General features: G+C 38.5%; 1 protein-coding gene across 5 annotated transcripts in view; it reads left to right on the forward strand.

Moving 5' to 3' along the window:
• SCAPER (S-phase cyclin A associated protein in the ER) overlaps positions 1–21,841 on the forward strand; it is a 505,214-nt gene that overhangs the window by 13,201 nt on the left and 470,172 nt on the right. For 4 of the 5 annotated variants that reach the window (XM_086711283.1, XM_086711287.1, XM_086711288.1 and 1 more), the window contains exon 2: positions 13,162–13,279. The exons of the other annotated variant lie outside the window; for it this stretch is intronic. In XM_086711283.1, the coding sequence (XP_086567409.1) occupies positions 13,162–13,279 (118 nt within the window). The remainder of the gene's footprint in view (positions 1–13,161; positions 13,280–21,841) is intronic. 5 annotated transcript variants of the gene reach the window in all.

Consider the following 21,841-nt stretch of genomic DNA (forward strand, 5'->3'; position numbering starts at 1 on the left):
GTGAGATCATGACCTGAGTCACAGTTGATTGCTCAACTGACTGAGCCACCCAGGCATCTCTGTTCAGATTTTCTATTTCTTCCGATTTCATTTTTGGTAGTTTATATGTTTCTAGAAATGTATCCATTTCTTCTAGGTTGTCCAATTTGTTGGCATATAATTTTTCATAATATTCTTTTACAATTCTTTGTATTTACATTATTTCTGTTGGTATTTCTCCTTTTTTCATTTCTGATTTTGTTTGAGTCCTCTCTGTCTCTCTCTTTGATGAGTCTGGCTAAAGGTTTATCAATTTTGTTGACTTTTTTAATTAAAAAAATTTTTAATGTTTATATTTGAGAGAGAAAGAGAGAGCAGGAGAGGGGCAGAGAGAGAGAGAGGGAGACACAGAATCAGAAGCAGGCTCCAGGTTTTGAGCTGTCAGCACAGAGCCCAACACAGGGCTTGAACTCACCAACCTTGAGATCATGACCTGAGCTGAAGTTGGACACTTAACCGACTGAGCCACTCAGGCACTCCTGTTGATCTTTTTGAAGAACCAGCTCCTTATGGGGTACCTGAGTGGCACAGTTGGTTAAGCGTCTGATTTTGGTTCAGGTCATGATCTGTGGTTCGTGAGTTCAAGCCCCGTATCAGGTGCAGTGCAGTGCTGAGCCTGCGTGGGATTCTTTGTGTCTCTGTCTCTCTGCCCTCCCCCTCCATTTGCATTCTCTCTCTCTCTCTCTCAAAATAATTAAACTTAAAAAAAAAAAAAAAAACAACAAACCAGCTCCTTATTTCATTGTTCTGTTCTGTTGGTTTTTTAGTTTCTGTTTCATTTATTTCTTCTCTCATCTTTATTATGTCCTTCCTTGTACGGGTTTTGGATTTTGTTATTCTTTTCATATTCCTTTAGGTGAAAGTTTAAGTTGTTTAAGATGTTTCTTTCCTCATGAGGTAGACCTGTGTTGCTCTAAATTTCCCTTTTAGAACAGCTTTTGCTGGATCCCAAAGATTTTGGACCGTTGTGTTATGATTTTCATTTGTCTACATGTATTTTTTTTTTATTTTGAGTTTTTGGTTGATGTATTCATTGTTCAATAGCATGTTATTTAACCTCCATGTATTTGTGTTCTTTCCAGGTTTTTTCTTTTGGTTCATTTCTAGTTTTCGTAGTGTTGTGGTTGGAAAAGATGCATGGCATGACTTCAGTCTCTTTGAATTTGTTGAGACTTGTTTTGTGGCCTAACACGTGATCTATTCTGGAGAATATTCCTTGTGCACATGAAAATAATGTGTATTCTGTTGTTTTATGATAGAATGTTCTGAATATATCTGTTAAATTCTTCTGGTGCATTGTGTCATTCAAAGCTACTATTTCCTTGTTGATTTTCTCTTTGGATGAGTTATCTGTTGACATTAAGTGTGGTATTAAAATCCCCTAGTATTACTGAATTACTGTCATTTACTTTCTTTGTGTTCCATACTAGCTGCCTTATGTATTTGGGTTCCACCATGTTGGGTGCATAAATATTTACAATTGTTGTACATTCTTGTTGGATTGCTCTCTTTATAATTATGTAGTATCCTTTTTGTCTCTCATTACAGTCTTTGTTTTAATGTCTATTTTTTAAGTATTGCTACTCCAGCTTTCTCTTCCCTTTACATGATGTTTTTCTATCCCTTTGCTTTTTTTTTTTTTAATAATTTATTGTCAAGCTAGCTAACATACATTGTATATACAGTGTAGTTTTGGCTTCGGGAGTAGATTCCCGTGATTCAACACTTATATATAACATTCAGTGCTCATCCCAACAAGTGTCCTCCTCAATACCATCATCCATTTTCCTCACTCCCAACCCCTCACCCCCATCGACATTCAGTTCTCTTTTTTTTATTAACTTTTTTTTAATGTTTATATTTGAGAGAGAGAGAGAGAGAATGAGAGAATGAGCAGGGGAGGAGTCAGAGAGAGAGAGAGAGAAAGAGAGAGAGAGAGAGAGAGAGAGAGAGAGAGACATAATCTGAAGCAGGCTCCAGGCTCCAAGCTATCAGCACAGGGCCCAAGGTGGGGCTCAAACTCAACGACCGTGAGATCATTACCTGAGCTGATGTTGGATACTTAACCAACTGAACCACCCTGGCACCCAAAGTTTGTTCTCTGTATTTAAGAGTCTCTTATGGTTTGCCTTCTTCTCTGTTTGTAAGTTATTTGTCCTTCCCTTCCTCTATTGTCTTCTGTTTCTTAAGTTGCACATGAGTGAAAACATGATATCTGTCTTTTTCTGAATGACTTATTTCACTTAGCATTGACTGTTGTTGGTAGCGCTGCTGTAAACATTGGGGTACATGTGCCACTATGAATCAGCATTCCTGCATCCTTTAGATAAATTCCTAGTAGTGCAATTGCTAGGTCAAAGGGTAGTTCTATTTTTAATATTTTGAGGGACGTCCATACTGTTTTCCAGAGTGGCTGCACTAGTTTGCATTCCCACCAACCGTGTAAGAGGGTTCCCGTTTCTCTACATCCTTGCCAATATCTGTTGCTTCCTGAGTTGCTAATTTTAGCCACTCTGACCAGTGTCAGGTGGTGTCTCAGTGTGATTTTGATTTGTATTTCCCTGATGATGAGTGATGTTGAGCATCTTTCATATGTCTGTTGGCCATCTGGATGTCTTCTTTGGAAAAGTGTCTATTCATGTCTTCTGCCCATGTCTTCACTGGATTGTTTATTTTTCGGGTGTTGAGTTTGGTAAATTCTTTATAGATTTTCGATACTAACCCTTTATCCGATGTGTCATTTGCAAATATCTTCTCCCATTCTGTCCGTTGCCTTTCAGTTTTGTTGATTGTTTCCTTTGCAGTACAGAAGTCTTTTATCTTGATGGGATCCCAATAGTTCATTTTTGCTTTTATTTCCCTGGCCTTCGGAGATGTGTCGAGTAAGAAGTTGCTATGGCTGAGGTCAAAGAGGTTGTTGCCCATCTTCTCCTCTAGGGTTCTGATGGTTTCTTGTCTCACATTTAAGTCTTTCATCCATTTTGAGTTTATTTTTATGTATGGTGTAAGAAAGTGGTCCAGTTTCATTCTTCTGCATGTTGCTGTCCAGTTCTCCAGGCACCATTTGCTAAAGAGACTGCCTTTTTTCCATTGGATACTCTTTCCTGCTTTGACAAAGATGAGTTGGCCATACATTTGTGGGTCCGTTTTTGGGTTCTCTATTCTGTTCCATTGGTCTGTGTGTCTGTTTTTGTGCCAACACCATACTGTCTTGATGATTACAACTTTGTAGTAGAGACTAAAGTCTGGGATTGTGATGCCTCCTACTTTGGTTTTCTTCTTCAATATTACTTTGGCTGTTTGGGGTCTTTTGTGGTTTCATACAAATTTTAGGATTGTTTGTCTAGCTTTGTGAAGAATGCTGGTGTTATTTTGATTGGGATTGCATTGAATGTGTAGATTGTTTTGGGTAGTATCAACATGTTAACAATATTTGTTCTTCCAATCCATGAGAATGGAATGTTTTTCCATTTCTTTGTGTCTTCTCCAATTTCTTTCATAAGTTTTCTGTAGTTAAACATATAGATCTTTTACATCTTTGGTTACATTTATTTCTGTGTATTTTATGGTTCTTGGTGCAATTCCAAATGGGATCGATTTCTTGATTTCTCTTTCTGTTGCTTCATTATTGGTGCATAGAAATGCAACCGATTTCTGTACACTGATTTTTGTATCCTGCAACCTTGCTGAATTCATGTATCAGTTCTAGCAGCTTTTTGGTGGAGTCTTTCAGGTTTTCCATGTAGAGTATCATGTCATGTGCAAAAAGTGAGTCTGAACTTCTTCTTTGCCAATTTAGATGCCTTTTATTACATTTTATTGTCACATGGTCATCTATCTGTAAGAAACCAGAAAGTGTTATCTAGCTTTGTAGCAGGAGAAAAACCTAGTGGTTTTGGTGAACATATTATTGTCTCTGTCCCAGAGGCTGTTATAATAATTTATGCTTGACATGGTAATGGCTCAGACTAGGGTAACACTAGTGGATTTATAATTTCAAACTATATATATGGATAGAATTGGTAATATTTGATAACTGTTCTTTTTTTTTTTAAGGTTAAATATTCTTTTTTTTTAATTTTTTTATTTATATATGAAATTTATTGTCAAATTGGTTTCCATACAACACCCAGTGCTCATCCCAAAAGGTGCCCTCCTCAATACCCATCACCCACCCTCTCCTCCCTCCCACCCCCCATCAACCCTTAGTTTGTTCTCAGTTCTCAACAGTCTCTTATGCTTTGGCTCTCTCCCACTCTAACCTCTTTTTTTTTTTTTTCCTTCCCCTCCCCCATGGGTTCCTGTTAAGTTTCTCAGGATCCACATAAGAGTGAAACCATATGGTATCTGTCTTTCTCTGTATGGCTTATTTCACTTAGCATCACACTCTCCAGTTCCATCCACGTTGCTACAAAAGGCCATATTTCATTTTTTCTCATTGCCACGTAGTATTCCATTGTGTATATAAACCACAATTTCTTTATCCATTCATCAGTTGATGGACATTTAGGCTCTTTCCATAATTTGGCTATTGTTGAGAGTGCTGCTATGAACATTGGGGTACAAGTGCCCCTATGCATCAGTACTCCTGTGTCCCTTGGATAAATTCCTAGCAGTGCTATTGCTGGGTCATAGGGTAGGTCTATTTTTAATTTTCTTTTTTTTTTTTAATTTTTTTTTTCAACATTTATCTATTTTTGGGACAGAGAGAGACAGAGCATGAACGGGGGAGGAGCAGAGAGAGAGGGAGACACAGAATCAGAAACAGGCTCCAGGCTCTGAGCCATCAGCCCAGAGCCTGATGCGGGGCTCGAACTCACGGACCGCGAGATCGTGACCTGGCTGAAGTCGGACGCTTAACCGACTGCGCCACCCAGGCGCCCCTATTTTTAATTTTCTGAGGAACCTCCACACTGCTTTCCAGAGCGGCTGCACCAATTTGCATTCCCACCAACAGTGCAAGAGGGTTCCCGTTTCTCCACATCCTCTCCAGCATTTATAGTCTCCTGATTTGTTCATTTTGGCCACTCTGACTGGCGTGAGGTGATACCTGAGTGTGGTTTTGATTTGTATTTCCCTGATAAGGAGCGACGCTGAACATCTTTTCATGTGCCTGTTGGCCATCCGGATGTCTTCTTTAGAGAAGTGTCTATTCATGTTTTCTGCCCATTTCTTCACTGGGTTATTTGCTTTTCGGGTGTGGAGTTTGGTGAGCTCTTTATAGATTTTGGGTACTAGCCCTTTGTCCGATATGTCATTTGCAAATATCTTTTCCCATTCTGTTGGTTGCCTTTTAGTTTTGTTGGTTGTTTCCTTTGCTGTGCAGAAGCTTTTTATCTTCATAAGGTCCCAGTAATTCACTTTTGCTTTTAATTCCCTTGCCTTTGGGGATGTGTCGAGTAAGAGATTGCTACGGCTGAGGTCAGAGAGGTCTTTTCCTGCTTTCTCCTCTAAGGTTTTGATGGTTTCCTGTCTCACATTCAGGTCCTTTATCCATTTTGAGTTTGTTTTTGTGAATGGTGTGAGAAAGTGGTCTAGTTTCAACCTTCTGCATGTTGCTGTCCAGTTCTCCCAGCACCATTTGTTAAAGAGACTGTCTTTTTTCCATTGGATGTTCTTTCCTGCTTTGTCAAAGATGAGTTGGCCATACGTTTGTGGGTCTAGTTCTGGGGTTTCTATTCTATTCCATTGGTCTATGTGTCTGTTTTTGTGCCAATACCATGCTGTCTTGATGATGACAGCTTTGTAGTAGAGGCTAAAGTCTGGGATTGTGATGCCTCCTGCTTTGGTCTTCTTCAAAATTACTTTGGCTATTCGGGGCCTTTTGTGGTTCCATATGAATTTTAGGATTGCTTGTTCTAGTTTCAAGAAGAATGCTGGTGCAATTTTGATTGGGATTGCATTGAATGTGTAGATAGCTTTGGGTAGTATTGACATTTTGACAATATTTATTCTTCCAATCCATGAGCAGGGAATGTCTTTCCATTTCTTTAACTCTTCTTCAATTACCTTCATAAGCTTTCTATAGTTTTCAGCATACAGATCCTTTACATCTTTGGTTAGATTTATTCCTAGGTATTTTATGCTTCTTGGTGCAATTGTGAATGGGATCAGTTTCTTTATTTGTCTTTCTGTTGCTTCATTGTTAGTGTATAAGAATGCAACTGATTTCTGTACATTGATTTTGTATCCTGCAACTTTGCTGAATTCATGTATCAGTTCTAGCAGACTTTTGGTGGAGTCTATCGGATTTTCCATGTATAATATCATGTCATCTGCAAAGAGCGAAAGCTTGACTTCATCTTTGCCAATTTTGATGCCTTTGATTTCCTTTTGTTGTCTGATTGCTGATGCTAGAACTTCCAGCACTATGTTAAACAACAGCGGTGAGAGTGGGCATCCCTGTCGTGTTCCTGATCTCAGGGAAAAAGCTCTCAGTTTTTCCCCGTTGAGGATGATGTTAGCTGTGGGCTTTTCATAAATGGCTTTTATGATGTTTAAGTATGTTCCTTCTATCCCGACTTTCTCAAGGGTTTTTATTAAGAAAGGGTGCTGGATTTTGTCAAAGGCCTTTTCTGCATCGATTGACAAGATCATATGGTTTTTCTCTTTTTTTTTTGTTAATGTGATGTATCACGTTGATTGATTTGCGAATGTTGAACCAGCCCTGCATCCCAGGAATGAATCCCACTTGATCATGGTGAATAATTCTTTTTATATGCCGTTGAATTCGATTTGCTAGTATCTTATTGAGAATTTTTGCATCCATATTCATCAGGGATATTGGCCTGTAGTTCTCTTTTTTTACTGGGTCTCTGTCTGGTTTAGGAATCAAAGTAATACTGGCTTCATAGAATGAGTCTGGAAGTTTTCCTTCCCTTTCTGTTTCTTGGCATAGCTTGAGAAGGATAGGTATTATCTCCCCTGGGAAGCCATCTGGTCCTGGACTCTTATTTGTTGGGAGATTTTTGATAACCGATTCAATTTCTTCGCTGGTTATGGGTCTGTTCAAGCTTTCTATTTCCTCCTGATTGAGTTTTGGAAGAGTGTGGGTGTTCAGGAATTTGTCCATTTCTTCCAGGTTGTCCAATTTGTTGGCATAAAATTTTTCATAGTATTCCCTGATAATTGTTTGTATCTCTGAGGGATTGGTTGTAATAATTCCCATTTTCATTCATGATTTTATCTGTTTGGGTCATCTCCCTTTTCTTTTTGAGAAGCCTGGCTAGAGGTTTGTCAATTTTGTTTATTTTTTCAAAAAACCAACTCTTGGTTTCGTTGATCTGCTCTACAGTTTTTTTAGATTCTATATTGTTTATTTCTGCTCTGATCTTTATTATTTCTCTTCTTCTGCTGGGTTTAGGCTGCCTTTGCTGTTCTGCTTCTATTTCCTTTAGGTGTGCTGTTAGATTTTGTATTTGGGATTTTTCTTTTTTCTTGAGATAGGCCTGGATTGCAATGTATTTTCCTCTCAGGACTGCCTTCGCTGCGTCCCAAAGCGTTTGGATTGTTGTATTTTCATTTTCATTTGTTTCCATATATTTTTAAATTTCTTCTCTAATTGCCTGGTTGACCCACTCATTCGTTAGTAGGGTGTTCTTTAACCTCCATGCTTTTGGAGGTTTTCCAGACTTTTTTCTGTGGTTGATTTCAAGCTTCATAGCATTGTGGTCTGAAAGTATGCATGGTATGATTTCAATTCTTGTAAACTTATGAAGGGCTGTTTTGTGACCCAGTATATGATCTATCTTGTAGAATGTTCCATGTGCACTCGAGAAGAAAGTATATTCTGTTGCTTTGGGATGCAGAGTTCTAAATATATCTGTCAAGTCCATCTGATCCAATGTCTCATTCAGGGCCCTTGTTTCTTTATTGACCGTGTGTCTAGATGATCTATCCATTTCTGTAAGTGGGGTGTTAAAGTCCCCTGCAATGACCACATTCTTATCAATAAGGTTGCTTATGTTTATGAGTAATTGTTTTATATATTTGGGCGCTCCGGTATTCGGCGCATAGACATTTATAATTGTTAGCTCTTCCTGATGGATAGACCCTGTCACTATTACATAATGTCCTTCTTCATCTCTTGTTACAGCCTTTAATTTAAAGTCTAGTTTGTCTGATATAAGTATGGCTACTCCAGCTTTCTTTTGGCTTCCAGTAGCATGATAAATAGTTCTCCATCCCCTCACTCTCAATCTAAAGGTGTCCTTAGGTCTAAAATGAGTCTCTTGTAGACAGCAAATAGATGGATCTTGTTTTTTTATCCATTCTGATACCCTATGTCTTTTGGTTGGCGCATTTAATCCATTTACATTCAGTGTTATTATAGAAAGATATGGGTTTAGAGTCATTGTGATGTCTGTATGTTTTATGCTTGTAGTGATGTCTCTGGTACTTTGTCTCACTGGGTCCCCCTTAGGATCTCTTGTAGGGCTGGTTTAGTGGTGACAAATTCCTTCAGTTTTTGTTTGTTTGGGAAGACCTTTATCTCTCCTATTCTAAATGACAGACTTGCTGGATAAAGGATTCTCGGCTGCATATTTTTTCTGTCTAGCACACTGAAAATCTCGTGCCAATTCTTTCTGGCCTGCCAAGTTTCAAAAGAGAGATCAGTCACGAGTCTTATAGGTCTCCCTTTATATGTGAGGGCACGTTTACCCCTTGCTGCTTTCAGAATTTTCTCTTTATCCTTGTATTTTGCCAGTTTCACTATGATATGTCGTGCAGAAGATCGATTCAAGTTACGTCTGAAGGGTGTTCTCTGTGCCTCTTGGATTTCAATGCCTTTTTCCTTCCCCAGTTCAGGGAAGTTCTCAGCTATTATTTCTTCAAGTACCCCTTCAGCACCTTTCCCTCTCTCTTCCTCCTCTGGGATACCAATTATGCGTATATTATTTCTTTTTAGTGTATCACTTAGTTCTCTAATTTTCCCCTCATACTCCTGGATTTTTTTATCTCTCTTTTTCTCAGCTTCCTCTTTTTCCATAACTTTATCTTCTAGTTCACCTATTCTCTCCTCTGCCTCTTCAATCCGAGCCGTGGTGGTTTCCATTTTGTTATGCATTTCGTTTAAAGCATTTTTCAGCTCCTCGTGACTGTTCCTTAGTCCCTTGATCTCTGTAGCAAGAGATTCTCTGCTGTCATCTATACTGTTTTCAAGCCCAGTGATTAATTTTATGACTATTATTCTAAATTCACTTTCTGTTATATTATTTAAATCCTTTTTGATCAGCTCATTAGCTGTTGTTATTTCCTGGAGATTCTTCTGAGGGGAATTCTTCCGCTTGGTCATTTTGGATAGTCCCTGGCGTGGTGAGGACCTGCAGGGCACTTCCCCTGTGCTGTGGTATATAACTGGAGTTGGTGGGCGGGGCCGCAGTCAGACCTGATGTCTGCCCCCAGCCCACCGCTGGGGCCACAGTCAGACTGGTGCGTGCCTTCTCTTCCCCTCTCCTAGGGGCGGGATTCACTGTGGGGTGGGGTGGCCTGTCTGGGCTACTTGCACACTGCCAGGCTTGTGATGCTGGGGATCTGGCGTCTTAGCTGGGGTGGGTAGGCAAGGTGCACAGGGGCAGGAGGGGCAGGCTTAGCTTGCTTCTCCTTAGGTGATCCACTTCAGGAGGGGCCCTGTGGCAGCGGGAGGGAGTCAGATCCGCTGCCGGAGGTTTGGCTCCGCAGAAGCGCAGAGTTGGGTGTTTGCGCGGAGCGAGCAAGTTCCCTGGCAGGAACTGGTTCTCTTTGGGATTTTGGCTGGGGGATGGGCGGGGGAGATGGCGCTGGCGAGCGCCTTTGTTCCCCACCAAACTGAGCTCTGTCGTCCGGGGGCTCAGCAGCTCTCCTTCCCTTTGTCCTCCAGCCTTCCCGCTTTCTGAGCAGAGCTGTTAACTTATGACCTCCCAGACGCTAAGTCGCGCTTGCTGTGGGAACACAGTCCATCAGGCCCCTCCGCTTTTTGCAAGCCAGACTCAGGGGCTCTGCTTGGCCGGCGAGCCGCCCCTCCGCCCCTGGCTCCCTCCCGCCAGTCCGTGGAGCCCGCACCGCCTCGCCGCCCTTCCTACCCTCTTCCGTGGGCCTCTCGTCTGCGCTTGGCTCCGGCGACTCCGTTCTGCTAATCCTCTGGCGGTTTTCTGGGTTATTTAGGCAGGTGTAGGTGGAATCTAAGTGATCAGCAGGACGCGCGGTGAGCCCAGCGTCTTCCTACGCCGCCATCTTCCCTCCGATAACTGTTCTAACAGATCTGAAAACAAAGTAGCTCATATAAAATTGCAATTTATTTTTGTCCATTGTGATAGTCCAGATAGCCTCAGTTCATCTATGGCTTTATTCAGTCTTTAGAAAGATGTGAAATACCAGTAAGATCTGACAAAGTTATCATTCTGTTAGGGAAATTGAACCAGTTACTCAGTTTCTGAGATAAGTTTGTGGTTTGTAAAAATGTAAATGCTACAATTCTTAGAGTTTTATTGTACTCCTGGTGTTCAGTGACTGGTAATCTTATCTTCATTCTATTTAAAATATGAAGGGCTTAGTAGTGGGAATTTAAAACAAAGGGTCTTGAGGCACCTGGGTAAGGCTCAGTCGGTTAAGCATCCGACTTTGGCTCAAATCATGATCTTGTGGTTTATGTGTTCGAGCCCCACATGGGGACATGCTGACAGTGTGGAGTCTCCTTTGGATCCTCTGTCTCCCTGTCTCTGCTTCTTCCCTGCTTGTTTCTCTTTCTCTCAAAAATGAAATAAAAAACATTAAAAAAAAAAGGTCTTTCCTGAATTATTTGAAAAGCTGAAAAACCATCTTAAAAAGGATGGGGATTTCATTTTATGAGCAAGTAGTATTATGGATGGATTTTGAAGAATTTATAAGGAGTAGATACTTTTATGGAGATACAAACATAAAAATTTAATAAATGGTGCTTGAAACCAGTTCAGGATTATGAACCAAGTTGCTTAAAGTGGAAATTATTCAGGAGAAAAATAGGTTGAAACTTCTTTTCCCAATCTAGGAGCAAGTCTCAGAAATTATATGCATAAATCATAAACTGAGAGTTAAACGTAAAAACTTTAATTCAAGACTGATATTTATTCCTTTTATTGAAACATTTAGTATTTGAACAAGCCTCTGCAAAATCTCCATATGGCACTAGGTGGCACACTGTGACTTTGGATGAAAATAATATATTTTGTTTAAGTCTCCTGGAAGAAAAGAACTTAGATGAAAATTTTGTTTGAAATAGATAATCTGTAATGTTATGAAGTATCTCAGAGTCATTTATTGAATACCAAGACCTGATGCTGAGATTAAAATGTTTAAAACTACTGTACTTTAAGTTACTACTGACATCCTTACAATAATAGGGTTATTAAAAATGACTAGAATTTATTAGTTTATTGAAGAGTTCACTCAGCATATATTACAGAATGCACCTATACTTTTATGGAAAAATGATTTTCAGTCAGGCGTTGTCGTAAGATGAATGTTATACTGGTTTTGCATATGAAATATTAGAAAAAGAATTAAAATAAAGCCTTGAGCTAGTAGCTCTTTCTTTGAATGTGTGCATGTGTACTGAATATAAAAGAACTAACTTTGCAAAATTTATGGTAGAACTGAAACATTTATAGAAGAAAAGAATATTAGATTTCTAGTTTTCTGTTCAGACATTACTGCAGCATTGCTATCTTGTGATAACTTTAGTTCCTAGAAATTCATGAATTTATGAAGACTCTTGAGTTAGAGAATAATGTATAGAATGATGGATTTTGTGATCTGATATGTATCTCCATTTATCTACCTATAAGATTTTATGTGATTGCATAATTATTGGACATATCTGAAATTTTTGGAAAAAGAGCTGAAAAGCAGGCCACCTACTTAAACTTGTTCATCTGGCCTGAAAGAAATAGTTATACTACTTGGTTAAACAATGCTTAGGTAACCTAAATGATAGATGCCAATCTAAGTTATCTATAGAGCTAATAATCATTGGGAGATGTGTTTAATCAAAAGGAGATTTTATTGTGTTAAATTTATTGGAAAGTATGGGAATAGAGATGATTCAAGAATTTTGCACAGGATGGAGTTGGAATAGTGGTCACAGATTAATGAGTTTTGGTGTAAGCTTATGAGTTAGGTAAGTAGATGCCACGTGTATATCCGGCGTAAAGTCAGAGGAATGAAAGAATGTAGGGGTAGGTATTTATTTTAAAGATGTAGAAGTTAAATTCTGGCTGCTTTCATACAAAAACTATGATTGAGTAGTTGTCACAGAGATTGTATGGCCTGCAAAGCCTGAAATAAATTATTATCTGGCCCTTTGTAGAAGTTTGTTGACCCATGCTTTAGAGGGTAATGCCTTTTTCGTCTCTTCAAGTCATACCACTCATCAAGCAGTTTCTTTGAGAATAATGTATTGCTTTCTTTCACATACTCCCGCAATAAGCAAGCAATTAAAATTAACCAGTAGGTGAGGAGAACCCAAAATGGAATGTGAATAACGTAATCACACTGAAAGTGGTGAGGATGGGAAGTACTAATTTAAGTAATTTTGGAAAACAAAATGCAGTACTTTGGATGCTGTAAGGCTAAAGATAAGAACTTTATAGAAATGTAATCTTAATAATATGTTTCTCAGAGTTGTGGGCTCGCAATTATGAAACTATTTTATTTGTATGTTAGAATTGAACATGTAAGTAAATTTAGATAATGAGAACTGAGTTTCTCACTGGTAGAGAAAGAAATTACAAATGAAGAAAGGGAAAGAGTAAAATCAACCCTACGCGTGGGATTAAAATCAGAGGTATCAGACCTGTGATACGTAAGTGGTGGTGCTACAGTGTGTACACAGCAGTATTTGTGCTTCTTAGAAGAGCACATTTCCAAACTGAAGATTGTATTTATTCTTGAAGTAATTTGTTTATTTTTAAAGTTGTAAAATCAGTCTTTTTAGAAATAAAAAATCTCTGACTTACTTTCTTTTCCTCGTTTAATCTTTCAATCCCAAATTAGTTTTAAGTGTTTCCTTTATGAGAAAATGTGAGAAATAATGAATTTGTCAGCCAAATATATTTTATATGTTGACTAATCTAATAGTATAATAAATATTCTCTTTTCTCTATATAGGCTTCATTCCAGCGCTCTAATAGTCATGACAAAGTAAGGAGAATAGTTGCGGAGGAGGGTCGTACAGCAAGAAATCTGATAGCTTGGAGTGTTCCACTAGAAAGCAAAGATGATGATGGTATGTGTTTTTAAAAAGTTTCATTTTTGTTGTAAATTAGGAGGATATATTTAGCCCTAAACAGTAGATAGACCGAAAACAGTTTACAATTCAAACTCTTGAGCAAATTAGCATGCATTAAATAGGAAATAACTTTTCTGTTGCTTTTTTATCTTAGCTAATATACAAATGGTTTCATGAAAGTGTTAGTTTTGCTCTTTCACATAGGAAGGAATGTGGGTTATGATCGGCATATTAATTTTCTTTTTTAAGTTATAGGAGATTTAGATTTTTTTCTTTTGTTAAATTCTTCTGAAAATAAAGAGGCTTTAAAATTTTACTGTATTCACCACAGTTACCTAGGTATAGTTTAATATAATGTTTTAGAAAATAAAAGATGAGTGTATTTCTTTAGTTATTATTTGAACTAGTTCTTTCACTTCAATGGGTAGAATGATTGTGAGCACTGCCTAGAACCTGGGGATCCAGAAGATTGTCTGGGGATATAGGAAAAAGGAGGGTGGAGTGTGCCAAAGGGCACCTCACTTTGAAATTTTCTGAGGGCTTGTAGAATATTCCTCATACTGGGTTTGTGTGATGTCCTTTCATGATTAGACTCAGTTACATATTTTTGGAGGGATTCTGTAGAAATTATGTTGTGTCCTTTTCAGGGCATCATAGGAGGCACAAGATAGTGGTTTTGTTTTGTTACTATCGATGTCAACATTTACCACTTGGTTATCTTCTGAGTTTCTCTACTGTTAAGTGACTAACTTTTTCATTTGTAATTAATAAGTAATATGTGGTAAGATAGTTTGAAACTATGTAAATATCTCTTAAAACAGTCTACCCACTACTTTCAGCTTCTGTTGATAATTCTTAGCTGAGTAAGTTATTACTCTGGTGGTTGTAAAATGGTGATTTGCTAACCTCAGCGTTCCTTCTATACTTATTAGCTGACATTAAAAAAAAAAGATTTATTGATTTTTGAGAGAGAAAACGTGAGTGTGGAAGGGGCAGAGAGAAGGGGGGACATATAATCCAAAGCAGGCTCTGAGCTGACAGCAGACAACCTGATGTGGAGCTTGAACTCCTGCACCATGAGATCATGACCTGATCCAAAGTTGGAGGCTCAACCAACTGAGCCAACCAGGTGCCCCTAGCTGACATTTTATTAAAAAGTTTATTTATTTTTGAAAGAGAGAGAGTGCGTGCACACAAGTGGATGAGGGGCAGAGAGAGGGAGAGGGAGAGAGGGAGACCCAGAATCCAAAGCAGGCTCCAGGCTGTGAGCTGTCAGCACAGAGCATGACTCTGGGCTTGAACTCACAAACTGTAAGATCATAACCTGAGCCAAAATCAGCGCGTAATCAACTGAGCCACCCAGATGCCCCTATTAGCTGACATTCTAATGTAAGGAAGAGCTTTCTCTTTTCTGTTTGTATTTATATGTGTAAGTTTATATTTGTTTAAATTTGCGTGGGGTCATGATTTCTAATTTAATTTAATTTCTTATTTAAAGTTATAATCTATCGGGGCGCCTGGGTGGCTCAGTCGGTTGGGTGTCCGACTTCAGCTCAGGTCACGATCTCACGGTCCGTGAGTTTGAGCCCCGCGTAGTGCTCTGGGCTGATGGCTCAGAGCCTGGACCCTGCTTCCGATTCTGTGTCTCCCTCTCTCTCTGCCCCTCCCCCCTTCATACTCTGTCTCTCTCTGTCTCAAAAATAAAAACGTTAAAAAAAAAAAATTAAAGTTATAATCTATCACTCTGTTTTGATGCTTAAATTGTTCTAGGTTTGTCTTAATTGTTCTGTCAGTGGGAGACCTGTTTTAAGCTGGCTCCTGTTTCCTTTTGACATATTTTTCTTCTTTGAGAACACCCTTACCCAGCAGGATGTTTCAAGCCATATAAGAGTTCATCTGTGTTTTATTCTTTTGAATTTGCTTTATGTTTACATGTATTTTTTAAAATATAAAATTTATTGTCAAGTTGGTTTCCATACAACACCCAGTGCTCATCCCAACAGGTGCCCTCCTCAATGCCCGTCACCCACTTGCCCCTCCCTCCCACCCCCCATCAACCCTCAGTTTATTCTCCGTTTTTAAGAGTCTCTTATGGTTTACCTCCTTCCCTCTCTGTATAGGTTTACCTATTTTTTACATTTTATCTTGCTTTTTATACTTTTTTTTTTTTTATTTAAAAAAAAATTTTTTTTTTCAACGTTTATTTATTTTTGGGACAGAGAGAGACAGAGCATGAACGGGGGAGGAGCAGAGAGAGAGGGAGACACAGAATCGGAAACAGGCTCCAGGCCCTGAGCCATCAGCCCAGAGCCCGACGCGGGGCTCGAACTCACGGACCGCGAGATCGTGACCTGGCTGAAGTCGGCCGCTTAACCGACTGCGCCACCCAGGCGCCCCCTTTTTATACTTCTTTACTTAAAAGTTTATTTTATCTGTATTTTACTTTCTACACTTTTATCTCTGATCCATTTGTAGTTTTTTCTTGCATATTGTGTGAGTTGTGGGTCTCATTTTATCTTTTCCCATGTGGTAAACAAGTTGCTCCAGCATCACTTACTATAAAGTCTATCTTGGCCCCATTTTTTTTGAGATGTCAGCTTATCATAAATTGAATTTCCATATGTAGTTATATTCTATTTCACTGGGGTGTTCATTCATGTATGAAGGCCATGCTGTTTTAATTATAGAGGCATTATAGTATATTAAAATATCTGTTTAGGGGTGCCTGGGTGGCTCAGTTGGTTAAGCATCCAACTTCGCCTCAGGTCGTCTCACGGCTCGAGGGTTCAGGCCCTGCATTGGGCTCTGTGCTGACAACTCCCCTGCTCACACACGGTCTCTCTCTCAAAAATAAACATTAAAAAAAATTTTTAAAAACAAATCTGTTTGGACCAGTCCTCCCTCAGTAGCTTTTCTTTGCCAGTCTTCCTAGATATTTTTAAGGAACAGTTACTTTGAATCAAAAATTACTGAATAGAGAGGGAAATTAAATTTGTCTTAAAAATTTTTTTAAATGTTTATTTTTTGAGAGAGCAGGAGCGAATGAACTGATGGGACTATTGAACTGTTGGGGAGGGGCGGAGAGAGATGGAAACACAGAATCTGAAGCAGGCTCCAGGCTCTGAGCTGTCAGCACAGAGCCTGACATGGGACTCGAACTCATGAACTGTGAGATCATGACCTGAGCCGAAGTCAGACACTTAACCAACTGAGCCACTGAGGCATCCCAAATTTATCTTTTTACATTTAGCTCTATTCTAGCCAAAAAAAATTTTTTTTTAATTTAAATCCAAGTTAGGTAACATATAGTGTAATAATGATTTCAGGAATAGAATTTAATGATTCATCACTTACATATAACACCCAGTGCTCATCCCAACAAGTGTCCTCTTAATGCTCCATGCCCCTTTAGCTCTCCCCACCACCCAACACTCTGCCAGCAACCCTCACTCAGTTTGTCCTCTGTACTTAAGAGTTCTCTTATGGTTTATCTCCTTTTGTTTTTATTATTTTTGCTTCCCTTATGTTCATGTGTTTTGTATCTTAAATTCCACGTGAGTGAAATCATATGATATTAGTCTTTCTCTGACAAATATCCTCTAGTTCCCTCCACATTTTGCAAGTGGCAGGATTTCATTCTTTTTGATCACCGAGTAATATTTGATTGTGTATATATACCACATCTTCTTTATCCATTCATCCGTCGATGGACATTTGGGCTCTTTCCATACTTTGGCTATTGTCGATAGTGCTGCTATAAACATAGAGGTGCATGTGCCCCTTCAAATCAGCACTCCTGTATCCTGTGGATAAATACCTGGTAGTGCAATTGCTGGATCATAGGAGCGGTTCTATTTTAATTTTTTGAGGAACCTCCATACTGTTTTCCAGAGTGGCTGAACCAGTTTGCATTCCCACCAGCAGTGCAAAAGAGATCCTCTTTCTCTGCATCTTTGCCAACATCGGTTGTTGCCTGAGTTGTTAATGTTAGCCATTCTGACAGGTGTGAGATGGTATCTCATTGTGGTTTTGATTTGTATTTCCCTGATGATGAGTGATGTGGAGCATTTTTTCATGTGTCTGTTAGCTATGTGGATGTTTTCCTTTGAAAAGTGTCTATTCATGTCTTTGCCCATTTCTTCACTGATTATTTGTTTTTTGAGCATTGAGTTTGATTAAGTTCTTTATAGATTTTGGATATTAACCCTTTGTCTGCTCTGTCATTTGCAAATATGTTCTCCCCTTTCGTTGGTTGCGTTTTAGTTTTGCTGATTGTTTCCTTTGTTGTGGAGAAGCTTTTTGTCTTGATGAGGTCCCTCCCAATAGTTCATTTTTGCTTTTGTTTCCCTTGCATGGAGGGAAGTAAGAAGTTGCTGTGGCTGAGGTCAAAGAGGTTGTTGCCTGTTTTCTTCTCTAGGATTTTGATGGCTTCCTGTCTTACATTTAGATCTTTAATCCATTTTGAGTTTATTTTTGTGTATGGTGTAAGAAAGTGGCCCAGGTTCATTTTTCTGCATGTTGTTGTCTAGTTTTCCCCTTACCATTTGCTGGAAGAGACTATCTTTTTTCCACTAGATATCCTTTCTGCTTTGTCAAAGATTAGTTGGCCATACATTTGTGGATCCATTTTGGGTTCTCTGTTCTGGTCCATTGATCTGTGTGTCTGTTTATGTGCCAGTACCATACTGTCTTGATGATTACAGCTTTGTAATAAAGCTTGAAGTTCGGAATTGTGATGCCTCCAGCTTTGGTTATCTTTTTCAGGATTGCTTTGGCTATTCTGGGTCTTTTCTGGTTCCATACTAATTTTAGAATTGTTTGTTCTAGCTCTGTGAAGAACGTTGGTGTTATTTTGATAGGGATTGCATTGAATGTGTAGCTTGCTTTGGGTAGTATTGACATTTTAACAATATTTGCTTTTCCAATCCATGAGCATGGAATGTTTTTTTTGTGTCTTCTTCAGTTTATTTCATAAGCTTTCTATAGTTTTCGGTGTATAGACTTTTCACATCTTTGGTTAGGTTTCTTCCTGGATATCTTATGGTTTTGGTGCAATTGTAAATGGGATTGAGTCCTTGATTTCTCTTTTTGCTGTTTCATTATTGGTATATAGAAATGCAACCGATTTCTGTACATTGATTTTATATCCTGTGACTTTGCTGAACTCATGGATCAGTCCTAGCAGTTTTTGGTGGAGTCTTTTGGGTTTTTCATATAGAGTATCATGTCCTTTGCAAAGAGTAAATGTTTGACTTCCTCCTTGCTGATTTGGATGCCTTTTATTTCTTTGTGTTGTCTGCTGAGGCTGGGATTTCCAATGCTGTGATGAATAACAGTGGTGAGAGTGGACATCCTTGTCATGTTCCTGACCTTAGGGGAAAAGCTCTCAGGTTTTCCCCATTGAGGATGATATCAGTGGTGGGTTTTGTATATGGCCTTTATAATCTTGACGTGTGATCTTTCTATACCTATTTTTTTGTATAAAAGTTTTTTTTATCAAGAAAGGATGCTGTATTCTACGTCTATTGAGAGAATCATGTGGTTCTTATCCTTTCTTTTATCAATGCGATGTATCACATTGATTAATTTGGAGATATTGAACCAGCTCTGTATCCCAGGAATAAATTCCACTTGATCATGGTGAATGATTCTGTTAATATATTGTTGGATCCAGTTTCCTAGTATCTTGTTGAGAATTTTTGCATACATGTTCATCAGGGAAATTAGTCTGTACTTTTCCTTTTTAGTGGGATCTTGTCTGGTTTTAGAATCAAGGTAATGGTGGCCTCATAGAACAAGTTTGGAATTTTTCCTTCAATTGCTATTTCTTGGAACAGCAAGGTATTAACTCTTCTTTACATGTTTAGTAGAATTCCCCTGGAAAGCCATCCAGCCCTGGATTCTTGTTTGTTGGTACATTTTTGATCAGTGATTCAATTTTTTACTGGTTATGGGTCTGTTCAAATTTTCTATTTCTTTTTGTTTCAATTTTGGTAGTTTATGTGTTTCTAGGAATTTTCCATTTCTTCCAGATTGCCCAGTTTGTTGGCCTATAATTGCTCATACTATTCTCTTAATATTGTTTATAATTTTGCAGTGTTGGTTGTGATCTCTCCTCTTTCATTCATGATTTTATTTATTTGGGTTCTTTTCCATTTTCTTAAAAAAAATTTTTTTTTAGTGTTTATTTTTGAGAGAGAGGGAGAGAGAGGGAGGGAGGGATGGAGGGAGAGAAAGCACGACCAGGGAGGTGCAGAGAGAGAGAGGGAGACACAGAATCCAAATCAGACTCAAGGCTCTGAGCTGTCAGCACAGAGCCCGACGTGGGGCTTGAACTCATGGACTGTGAGATCATGATCTGAGCTGAAGTCGGATGCTTAACTTATTGAGCCATCCAGGTGCCCCTCCCTTTTCTTTTTGATCAAAAGGAGGTTTATCAATTTTGTTAATTCTTTCAGAGAACCAACTCCTGGTTTCATTGATCTGTTCTGTTTTTTTTTTTTTTTCCTTATTTTTAATTTTGTTGTCATTGATTTCTGCTTTAATCTTTATTAGTTCCCATCATCTGCTGGTTTGGGGCTTTATTTGCTGTTCTTTTTCCAGCTCTTTTAGGTGTAAGGTCAGGTTATGTATTTGAGACCTTCCTTCTTCAGAAAGGTGTGGATTGCTATGTACTTCCTTCTTATGACTGCCTTTGCTGCATCCCAGAGGTTTTGGGCTGTCATATTTTCATTTTCACTGGCTTCCATGTACTTTTTAATTTTCTCTTTAATTTCTTGGTTAACCTATTCATTCTTTAGTACAATGTTCTTTAATCTCCAAATATTCGTGGTCTTTCTAAATTTTTTCTTGTGGTTGATTTTGAATTTCATAGTGTTGTGGTCTGATAGCATGCAAAGTATGATCTTGATCTTTTTGTACTTGTTGAGGGCTGATTTGTGACTCAGTATGTGATCCATTGTGGAGAATATTCCATGTGCACTTGAGAAGAATGTGTATTCTCCTGCTTTAGGATGAAAATTCTGAATATATCTATTAAGTCCATCCAGTCCAGTGTGTCTTTCAGAGCCATTGTTTCCTTGTTGATTTTCTGCCTACATGATCTGTCTTTGCTCTAACTGGGATGTTGAAGTCCCCTTCTATTATGGTATTATTATCAGTGAGTTTCTTTATGTTTGTGATTAATTGATTAATATATTTGGGTTCTACCACATTGGGGTCATAAATATTTATAATTGTTAGATCTTCTTACTGGATAGACCCCTTAATTACCATATAATGCCCTTCTTCATCTCTTGTTACAGTCTTTATTTTAAAATCTAGTTTGTCTGATGTAAGTATAATTACTCCAGCTTTCTTCTTGATGACTATTTGCATGATAGATGGTTCTCCATCCCCTTACTTTCAATCTGCAGGTGTCTTTAGGTCTAAATGAGTCTCCTGTAAGCAGCATATAGACAGGTCTCATTTTCTTATCCATTCTGATACCCTGTCTTTTGAGTGAAATGTTTAGTCCATTGACATTTAGAGTGAGTACTGAAAGATATGAGTTTAGTGCCATTGTGTTGCTTGTAGAGGGTGTTTCTGGTGATGTTCTGTGGTTGTTTCTAGTCTTTGTTGCTTTTGGTCTTTTTTGTTTTCTTTTGTCTTCTCTCCAATCAAAGGGTTCCCCTTAACATTTCTTGCAGGGCTGGTTTAGTGGTCATGAACTCCTCTAGTTTTTGTTTGGGAAACTCTTTATCTCTCCTTCTATTTTTGAATGACAGCCTTACTGGATAAAGAATTCTTGGCTGCACATTTTTCCGGTTCAGCACTTTGAATATATTCTGCTACTCCTTTCTGGCCTGCCAAGTTTCTGTGGATAGGTCTGCTGCGAATCTGATTTGTCTTCCCTTATAGGTTAAGAACATTTTTGCCTTGCTGCTTTCATGATTCTTTTCTCATCTGTGTATTTTGTGAATTTGACTACGATATGCCTTGGTGATGGTCGGTTTTTGTTGAATCTAATGGGAGTTTCCTGGTTTTTTGGATTTTGATGTCTACGTTCTTCTCTAGAGTAGGAAAGTTTTCTGCTTAAATTCACTCACATACACCTTCTGCCCCTTTTTCTCTCTTTTCATCTTCTGAGACTCCTATGATTCGAATGTTATCCCTTTTTAATAAGTCACAGAATTCTCCAAGTCTTGTATCGTGATCTTTTGCTCTGTTTACCTCCTCTTTTCTGCTTCATTATTCTCTTTATCTTCTAAATCACTGATTTGCTGCTCTGCCTCATCCTTGCTATCGTGGAATACATTTGAGATTGCATCAAGTGCTATAACCATAGCACTTGTAATTTCATCCTGACTAGATTTTATTTCTTTAAATCTCTGCAGGAAGGGATTCTATGCATTTGTCAACCCCAGCTAATATTCTTATTGTGCTTATAAATTCTAGCTCAGACATCTTGCTTATATCTGTGTTGATTAAGCCCCTGGCTGTCATTTCTTCCTCCTCTTTCTTTTGGGGTAAATTCCTTTGTTTTGTCATTTTGGAAGAAGAAAAAAATAAAGTGAAATA

The sequence above is a fragment of the Puma concolor genome, chromosome B3 (genome assembly GCF_028749965.1).
Source record: "Puma concolor isolate L17-30 chromosome B3, mPumCon1.1.hap2, whole genome shotgun sequence".
NCBI classification, from domain to species: domain Eukaryota; kingdom Metazoa; phylum Chordata; class Mammalia; order Carnivora; family Felidae; genus Puma; species Puma concolor.